We start from the raw sequence: 9,428 nt of genomic DNA on the forward strand, positions 1-9,428 counted from the left end.
TCTTTCCTCCACTGAGGATGGTGAGCTCCTTTGTCGAAGATGAGGTAGCTGAGTACATCTGCATTTGTTTTTGTGTCTTCCAGTCTGTTCCATTGATCCTCAGGCCTATTTCTTTGCCAGTACCATGCTGATTTTATCACAGTGGCTTTGTAGTATAGTTTCAAATTGGGAATTGTTACACCTGGTGCTATGTGACTGTTGCCTATAATGGCTTTTGCTATTCTAGGTCCGGAACATTTTTTCATACATTTACTTGCTGCTTTTACTTCTTTGTCTGAGAAATGTCTGTTCATTTCAGATGTCCATTTTTGAATTAGGTCTTTATATTTGGGGGACTGATTTTTTTTAGTTCTTTATATATTCTAGATAATAGCCCTTTGTCTGAGGAGCAGCTGGTAAAAATTTTTTCCCACATTGTAGGTTGTCTTTTAGTTCTGTTGATGGTTTCTTTTGCAGTGCAGAAGTTTTTTAATAAGATGAGATCTCAGTTGTTGATTCTTTCTGCTAGTTCCCGTGCTACTGAGGATTTGAGAACCTGTATTCTAACAAGATGGAAAACACAGAAGAAATGGACAGATACCTGGATATATCTGAATCATCAAAGCTGAATTGAGAAGATATACAAATTCTAAATAAACCAGTATCAGCCAATGAAATTGAAGATGTAATTAAAAACCCACTAACAAAGAAATGCCCAAGTCCTGATGCATTCACTGCTGAATTCAGCAAGAAATTTAAAGAAGGTCTAATGCTACTACTTCTCACGCTCCTAAATGAAGTTAAATGGGTAGCAATACTCCCAAATTCATTCTTGGAAGCATTACCCTAAAACTAAAACCAGAGAAGGATTCAACGAAAAAAGAGAATTATAGGCCAATCTCCCTAATGAACATAGATGCAAAAATCCACAAGATTCTGGCAAACAGAATGCAGCAAATCATCAAGAAGGTTATACACCATGACCAAGTTGGATTCATCCCAGGGATACAGGGATGGCTCAACATATGCAGATCAATAAATGTAATCCACTGTATTAACAAGGCCAAGGCCAAAAATCATATGATTATCTCCATAGATGCAGAAAAAGGATTTGACAAAGTCCAAACCCATTCATGGTTTAAAAAACAACAAAAAACCTACAGAAAATTTGAAAAGATGGCCTTTTACCTTAATCTAATAAAAGCCATCTATGACAAACCAACAGCCAACATCATACTAAATGGAGAAAAACTGAGAGCTTTCACTCTAAAATCATGAACAAGGCAAGGACGTCCACTGTCACCCACTCCTGTCCAACACGGTTCCCTTCCTGGGCTCGGGTCCATTGTTTTGATTCTCTCCTCTGTCGCCTCGGCCCCCACAAGCCACCCCGCCTAGGACCTCGGTGCCCAGGACAGAACCCTCAGACCCCTCCTCAGCCCTCCGTTCTCAGGCCCCGTTGGACCCCGAACGCTCCCACTCTGCCGGGACCTGCCTGCCAGGAGCAGGCTCTGCTTCCTGACAGCCCAGGTTCTTCAGGACTCGGGTTCCTGTGGCCAGAATCGTCCAGAATCGTCCTTTTCCGCAGGCAGCTGAGTCTGGGCTCCCTGGCCCCAGGCCTGGGTCCCCTGCAGTCCCTGCCCCTGGCTCCCGGTGGCGCCGTTCTCCCCCCTCCACAGGTGTGCACGCGCCCTCCTTGTGCTCCATCCAGGGCGTCACGAGTGGACTAAGGAGAAAGGTCTGTGCTAAGAGGGAGCGAATGCCGATGTTTCACCTCATGTGTTTCTTTTCTCAGATGAACTTGGGATCATCCAGGCGACTCACAGCCCTGCTCTTCTCTGTGTGTTACCTGCGCTCGGCATTTGCCTGTCGCTCTGTGATGTTTGGGCTTTTCCTTCGCTGGGGAGAAGACTGGATCCTAAATTAATGAGGCCTGCGTGGCAGGCCTCCAGTGTCTCGTGACTCTTTGCCTCTGCACTTTTCTTCTACCTTTTTCGTTTTGTAGGAAGCCAAGTATTGTAATCAATTTTGGGCTGACTCAAGAGATCTTCCTTCTGTGACATTTTAATGAAAATATTCACCCCTTGGTTTCTTGGAGCTTTATTTACGGTATTAATGACACAAATCTATGAGCAGTCTCCTCAACCAACACAGTTTCTCATTTTAACAGCTCACTTGGTCCTTACACCTGCACCTGTCACCTGTCCTCCTGCAATGACGACAAAACTGCTGCCACGTGAAATCTGGGCACTGAGACTTACGGATGAAACGGGAGATGCAAGAACAGCCCCAGGGGGGCTGTCCCTCGCGTTTGGGACAGCAGTGTGGTCACTGCCCAGTGGTCATGCTGAGGAAGAACTGAGGAGTGTTCCCGGGAGCTCCCTCGTTTGAACAGGGCGGGTGGCTCGCCCAGGCTTCTGCCAGTGCAGACATTATGAAAATGCAAAGACCGGTGTTCTGGGCATCAGTCTGCACTGTTTTTGGAAAACTGGGCTGGCTGCACAGAGCTAGTCTGGCCCTTGCCTGCTGGGGTGTCACTGCTGGCCTTACACAAACACTGTGCTGGCCTGCCAGGAGACGAGCTCGTGCTGGTTGGAAGTGTTGTGGCACTTAAAAGGCTCTTTCCTCTTCCTGCCTGTAAGGCACCTGGGCTTGCTTTCTGGGCTTTATCTCCTCTCTAGACCTTCAGCGGTATGGGTGACCTCTTGGCTCATGATTTGGCCTCCCTATTACCGGCCCTCCCCGACACACACCCCAGAACGGGCACTGGCAGCATCCCCAGGGAAGTGGGGTCTGGAGAGGTGGCAGGACATGGGTTCTCCCCTCTGCTCTGCAGGCCTGTATGGGACCCACTGGGATCCGGGCCCCGTGGGAGGGTCACAGAGCTGGGCTGCAGCACTGAGAGGTGCTGAAGCACAGGACGGTGAACCATGAACCTGGGCTAGCGTCCGGGTCCCCAGCTTCAATTCAGCCATTGCAGATGACGATACGCACAGGAGCCAGAGGCCTGCAATCTGCCCAGGAGTGGCGCCACCGCACAGCCTTGGTGGTGACACTGGTCTTCAGGAGCAGCCCCTCTTCCAAGCTCCTCCTTCCTCCTCATCCTTTGTCCTAAACCTCGTGTTCCCTTCAACCAGAGCCGTTCCAGCAAAGCCCACCTCTCGACACCAAACACGTGAATTCAGCATCAGCCTAGTTTCTTCTCCTCCACTCTCCCAACACAGGTCCCATCCCCAGAACACAATGCCCTACAGCCACAAATTGAAGGAGAGGTTTTCGGGGGATGTGGAGGTTTGAGACAGGGTCTCACTATGGCATTCAGACCGGCCTTGAATTCACTATGTGGCCCAGACTGGTCTCGAACTCACAGCAGCCCTGCGGCCTCAGCCTCCTTCCTGAGTGCTGAGATTACAGGCCTGCGCCCAACTAAGGAGAGCTTCGCTCTGGTCCATGTTTTCAGTTCGCAGCTTGCCAGCTCCAAGGCAGGACAGTGTAGCAGAAGGTCTGGTGGTGGAGCGCTGCTCACGGCACAGCAGAGAGCAGAGACAGAACCATTGCTGTTCCAGCTGCCAACCCCACATGGCAGCCACAAAGGTACAAAGAGGGGCTAGAGAGGAAAGGGAGCAAAGCAAGTCCAAAGTCCAGCAGGGCAAACAGTAAATCCCACAGTTCCACTTTCAGCTCCGGGCGATCTGTGGCGAGTTCTGAGCTCCAGGCCGTGGCGGCTCCAGGCCTACTGCGCTGCTGATGGTTGCATCTCCCAGGCTTCTCTCTTGGGCCGGCTCTGCTCCCTCCTTGCAGTTTTCCTCAGCTGATCCAGACTCCTGGCTTCTCCAATCTTCTGGGGCCTCCACTGCACCTTCGGCTTCACACGCTGCCCTCGCTGGGGTGCCCTGCCCGACCTCCGGGGCCTCCCTCTGAGATCTGGGCGGAAGCCTCCCTGACCCCACAACTCTTGCACTCTGCATGCAACTAAAACCAGTGCCACGTGGGTGATGCCAAGGTCTGCTGCCGGCTGGAGCAGCAGCCAGCTTTCCTTCTCCTGATGCCTAGGAACCAAATCCCAAGGAACAACTTCTCTATAAACCACTGCCATTTGGAACATGGCGCTCTGGGCTGTCACCTCCAAGCACAGTCTTTCACTTTTGCAATTTTTTGGCTGCAAAGGGTGGAGTCCTGCTGCTTTTTCTGATGCCCTTGGGCCCTTTTCTTTTTGTCCTGTCCCTTCTCAGTAATCAGGATCTCTTCTGCTCTATCTCTGCAGTCCACAGCTTTCCTGGAGCTTCTTTTCTGGCCAAACTCATACATTTTAAATCATTCTGCTGGGCTCTTTGCTCTTGATTTTCAGCACAGATCTGGCTAAAACCCCCAACACCATCTGTGCCACTGCCTCAACATTAGACTTCCTTGAAGTTTCCCCGGGCAGATTACGTAGTCCTCTGCCCTGCATCCCGGTCTCAGGCAGAGTCTCTGGACAGGAGTGAAATGCAGACAGACTTCCTGCCAAGGTATAACAAACATGCTCTGGAATCCAGCAGCCAGCAGAAACCTCCCAAGCCTGGTCTTATCAACATCACTTCTATCAGCCTTCTGGTCTTCTGGGCGCAGGCCAGAATCTCCTCTCAAGTACAGTCCAAGGCGTTCCAGCTCTACTTTTTCAGATGGCAGCTCCCAACCTTTCCAAACTCTTCCCATAAGCCACTCCCCAAGGATCCTGAACCACATAGGCAGGTGATGTCACGGCAATGACCCCAATCTCGGTACCAAATTCAGTCTTAGTTACTTTTCTCTCCTTGCCGAGACCAAACACACAAACCCAAAGTTAAAAATGAAAGGGTTTATTTAGCTCACAGTGTGTAGAGGCTTCAGTCCATAGTCGGCCGCTCCAAGGCAGGGGGCACAGGGCAGAGGGCAACAGTTCACGGAGGACCAAAGGTAGCAAAGCAACAAGGGGGCAGACCAAGCCTCTTTCTGTCCCTGGTAGGTACCTAGGCTACCAGGGCTAGGGCAGTGCACAGCCAATCAGTGGACTGACTTAGAAACTGCACATCTTTAACCCCAGCCTCACTCACTCTAGAGCCAACCACCTCTGAAGAAGTCCCACCTGGAACTGCGTGAGGCTTTGGGGGACATGTGGACGGAGTCATGACACACGGGCTGCAGCCAGGGCTCCTCTGCTGCTTTCTCTTCTCCAGACCCAACGGGGCTCCTCGATGGCTTCTGAGGCTTCTCAGGGCCCAGCCTCAGGGACATCTCTGTCCACCAGTTCTGTGTCATCTCCAGTAGGCCTGGCTCTCACAGTTCATGTCTGGGGGCACCTAGGCATTTGCAGCAAGGTGTGGCCATTGTCCAGGGCCTCTGTAAAAGTGTATGATTCTCCAGGGGCCCCTCCCCATTGGGGACCAGGGAACTGGATTCCAGCCCGTCTCTTGCTATGCCAGTCACATAGACTAAAAACAGAAACTCCTCAGCAGCTTGTGAGGCTGCTTATCTTTACTGGTATTTCTCCTCCCCATCCCTAGGAACATCAGGGCAAGCTGGGAATTGGGCCACATGTCTAACAGCCCAGCACTCTAGGAGGCTGAGGCAGGAAGAACGCAAGTTCAAGCCCAGCCTGTGCTATTTAGTGATTCAGTAAGATCCTATCTCAAAACAAACACTCAAAAGGGCTGGGGTGTCACTCAGTGTGAAGTCCCTGGGTTTGATCCCCAAGACCACAAACAAAACAAAGGGGCAGAAATGGCCACACCCACTGGGGCAGTGGCGAACAGTCACGTGGGCAGCACTTTCCTAAGGCAGCCAAGACCAAAGGGCGCACCAGCCCAGAACCAGCCATGCTGGGCCATGTGTCCCGACTCAGCTGTGAGGAGAGGAGGAGCTGAGAGCATCAGAGGGGCCTGGCCCCCAAAGGGCATTTGCAGTCCCGTTGGCCCTGTGTGTGGTGACAGATGGCGAAAGTCCTCAGTGCCCAAACTTCTCACCAACTTGCTCCTGCCCAGAAGGCCTCGGACATCAGGAAGCATCACACCAGGGAGGACTGAAAACAGCAGATCACCCAGACTCAGAAACCTTCCCTTCCTCCTGCGCAGATGTTACGGTCGCCCTGAAGGTTGGGACCCAGACAACTGGCGCTGTGTCCTGTGGCTCTAATGCGAGACACCAGCGACCCTCAAGGATCTGCAGGTCAGGGGGAGCAGCATGCCCCAGAGTGCGTTTCTGAGACTCCTGCGTTGCCAGCTCGGCCCCAGGCCCTCGCCCTGACTGCTCAGCTCCCGTCTTGGAAGCTCACCTGCCATCCTTCCTCACGGTGAGAGCACAGTCAACTCTCATCCTGCTCAGGTCTGCTGGTAAATCCTTGTGCCGCCACGGCACCAGCCCCAAACACGCCGCTCTGGCCTGGGACTGTGGTAGGCACTGTGTTTCTCAAAGGATATTTGGCAGCAAAATGTCACAGGAAAAATAGTGTTTTGGTCCAAGGGTTCAAACTCAGGACCTTGTGCTTGGGAAGCAGGTGCCAGGCAGGTACAGGGCCACTGAGCTAAATCCCCAGCAGGAAAAGCAGTTTCAAAGTAAGCACTGCATCAGGCGTGCTGCTCCCTGCCCTTCTCCAAGGCCCACAGGCCTGGGTCCTGACAAAGGCTCTGACAAGTCCTGCTGCAAGCTGACACACTGCAGCTCTCACGGCTTGGCCGCCGACCACCTGTGCTGCTGAATCCATTGACCTGTCCCTCCCATCCCATCCCTGCCACTGCTCTTGCTGTTCAGGCTGTCTGCTAGGAACATGGCCAGAGACAGTCTGGGAAGGTTTGGGGTGAGTGCCATCACCCCATGTCCTAAGGCCCTCCTACCACTCCCAGCCCACTCCCCACAGCTCCATGGTTCTCTGTTTTGCGGGGGGTATTGTGGGTGGTGTTGAGGCAGGATCTTGCTATGTAGTCCAGAATGGCCTTGAACTTATTATGTAGCCCAGGCTATCCTCAAACTCACAGAGAGCCTCGTGCCTCAGGCTCCACGGTGCTGGGTTACAAGCTTGTGTCACTGTGCCTGTTGAAGAGCTGTCTTTTTTTTTATTGGTACTGGGTATCGAACTCAGGACCCTGCACTTGCGAGGCAGGTGGCAGCAGGTACCACTGAGCTAAATCCCCGGCCCTAAAGAGATGACTTTTTAAAAGGAGGCAAGGGCCAGAGTTGTCACTTGGGGCAGAGCACTTTTCTGACAGGCACAAGGCCCTAGGTTCCATCCCAGCACTGGAAAACTTTTAAAAGATGGAAAAGAAGGAAGGGGAGGAAGGCAGGCAGGGCAGGAGGCGGGGCAGGTAGGACTGGTGTGGCTTTGTTCCTGCCTGGCTCAGGCCTCGGAGCACAGTGTCCATCTTCCCACGCCGCAGCCAGGAGAGCCGTTCCGACCGAGAGTCTCTGAGCTCTTGTCCCACCCCAAGGCCGCCCCCGTGCACTGCAGCCAAGGATAAACTGGTGCAGCCCGAGGAAGGCCCTGGAGACTGCAGCTGTGCCTCCGGAATGGCTCCGAGGACCCCCTCCAGGCACTCTTCGGAGCACTGTGTCGGAGCCAGGTGTGCAGCGGCCCCAGGGCCTGTCCATGGGGTGCAGCTGCAAGCGGGGACATTCACACTGGGCACCCAGACGGGGCCCCTGCAGACTTTATAAGACAGCAAGCTGGTGCAGGGGAGCACACCTGTACCCCAACTACTTGGGAGATCGAGGCAGAAGGATCAAACGTTAGAGGCTGGCCTGGGAAATTAGCAAAACCTTATTTCAAAATAAAAATAATGGCCAGGCATGGTGGCACAGGCCTGTAATACCAGCACTCAGGAGCCTGAGGCAGGAGAGTCACTGTGAGTTCAAGGACAGCCCAAACTACAGTGCAAGACCTGTCTCAAAAAGAATTAATTAGTAAAAAGGGCCAGGGTGTAGCTCACCATCTCTGAGTTCGATTCCCGGTACTGGCGCTGGGGGTTGGGGGTCTCTACACAACCAGAACAAGTTGTATAAAGCTATTTTGTAACCTCCAGAAGTTCATTCTCATCAGGAACTGTGGTTTGTCTTCAGCCAGGTGGCCTCAGTCGCCACGACCAGCCACTAGAAGCAGGTCTGGACCTGCCCTTGGAACGCCCCAGGATTGGGGAAACTGAGGCCACAGAGCCACTCTCATCCCCAACAGCTTCCTGGAACTCTAAGCGTGGAAACTGAGGCTAGGAGAGCTGAGATGTTGGGGCCAGGTGCTGAGGACTCAGCCAGCTCAGGTGGGCACACAGCACCAGCCACAGCCCCTCCTCGCCCCAGTGATGGCCAGGCAGGGGCTGGTACAACGGGGCCAGGGCCCACTGCCTCTGACCCCACTGGGCCTCCAGGGTTTGGCCATACTGCCGCCCGGAGGCTCCGAGCCCACACTGGGGGCCCAGTAACCACTATGGCCCAGCCCGAGGCCGGATGGCTCAGTGGGGCAGATGATGGCTCTGGTGAGCACTGGCCTGGGATAGGCCAGGTGCACCGGAGAGAGGTCACCAGGACACTAAGCTGCTGCACAGGGCACCCCAAGTACACGCCCAGGGGCCTCTGCGACCGGGGACCGTGCCACCTGCCCCTTGGTGTCCGAAATGCCACTGCCCAGCAGAGGGGCTGGGCCAGGCCTCAGCCCAGCCCTCAGCCCAGCACCCCAAGCAGCGGCTCCTGCGTAAAAGCGCCGATCACTGGCACGGCCAGAAGAGCTGCACACATCTCCACACACCTCCCGCGGCCTCAGGGCTGGGCCAGCACACTGGGCAGTGACCGCAGTCACTCTTCCCCCCTCGACTCTCACCCAAATCCTGTGTCCAGGCCTGCTTGGGGGACCAGGACCAGAGTCAGGGGTCCCTGCAGAAAGAAAGCAAGTGAGCAAGCAGCTCAACCTCCTTCCAGCTCCCGGGCTCTGCCCCCTGGAGGCCTGGGCAAGGGCAACATGAAGCGGCGGCAGATTGGGAGACACAGATCATTTAATGGGGCGCTGTGGTGGGAACAGGGGCCTGGCCTCCTCCCCAGAGGGTTCGGCAGTCTTGTCCTCCTCAGAAGCCCACAGTGCGGCCACCCTGTGGCCCAGGGAGGACCTGGAGAGCAGCACTGATTCCTCTCACAGGACAGCTGGGAACAAGGCCACACCGGTCCAGGTGTCTGCCCCGCCACTGTCCCATCGGGGATCTCACCCTCAGTCCCTCGGGCCGGGGCCCCTCAGACAGGGGACTCTTCCTTCCCGGGGGTCCCCATGGGAGGCTGCTGGGGGCTGGGGTGTGAGGTGGCCTCAGAGAGCCCAGGAGGCCCAAGGGGGGTGGTGGAAGTCTTGGGGGGGCCAGGGACCAAGGACGGGGAAGCCTTGGTCAGGAGCACGGACCCCGAGGCAGAAAGGGGACGCCCTGGAGAGGCCGGAGGTAGAGAGGGGGGTGGCGGCGTGGCGGGGG

At 54.7% G+C, this 9,428-nt stretch overlaps 1 protein-coding gene across 1 annotated transcript in view; it reads right to left on the reverse strand.

The window, feature by feature from the left end:
* Positions 1-9,038: 9,038 nt before the first annotated feature.
* Vwce (von Willebrand factor C and EGF domains) overlaps positions 9,039-9,428 on the reverse strand; it is a 15,686-nt gene continuing 15,296 nt past the window's right edge. The window contains exons 20-21 of the mRNA XM_010633141.1: positions 9,177-9,253; positions 9,039-9,062 (exon numbers count right to left, since the gene is read on the reverse strand). Of these exons, the coding sequence (XP_010631443.1) occupies positions 9,039-9,062; positions 9,177-9,253 (101 nt within the window). The remainder of the gene's footprint in view (positions 9,063-9,176; positions 9,254-9,428) is intronic.

Source organism: Fukomys damarensis, unplaced genomic scaffold, assembly GCF_012274545.1.
Source record: "Fukomys damarensis isolate Sample0158 unplaced genomic scaffold, DMR_v1.0_HiC HiC_scaffold_27, whole genome shotgun sequence".
NCBI classification, from domain to species: domain Eukaryota; kingdom Metazoa; phylum Chordata; class Mammalia; order Rodentia; family Bathyergidae; genus Fukomys; species Fukomys damarensis.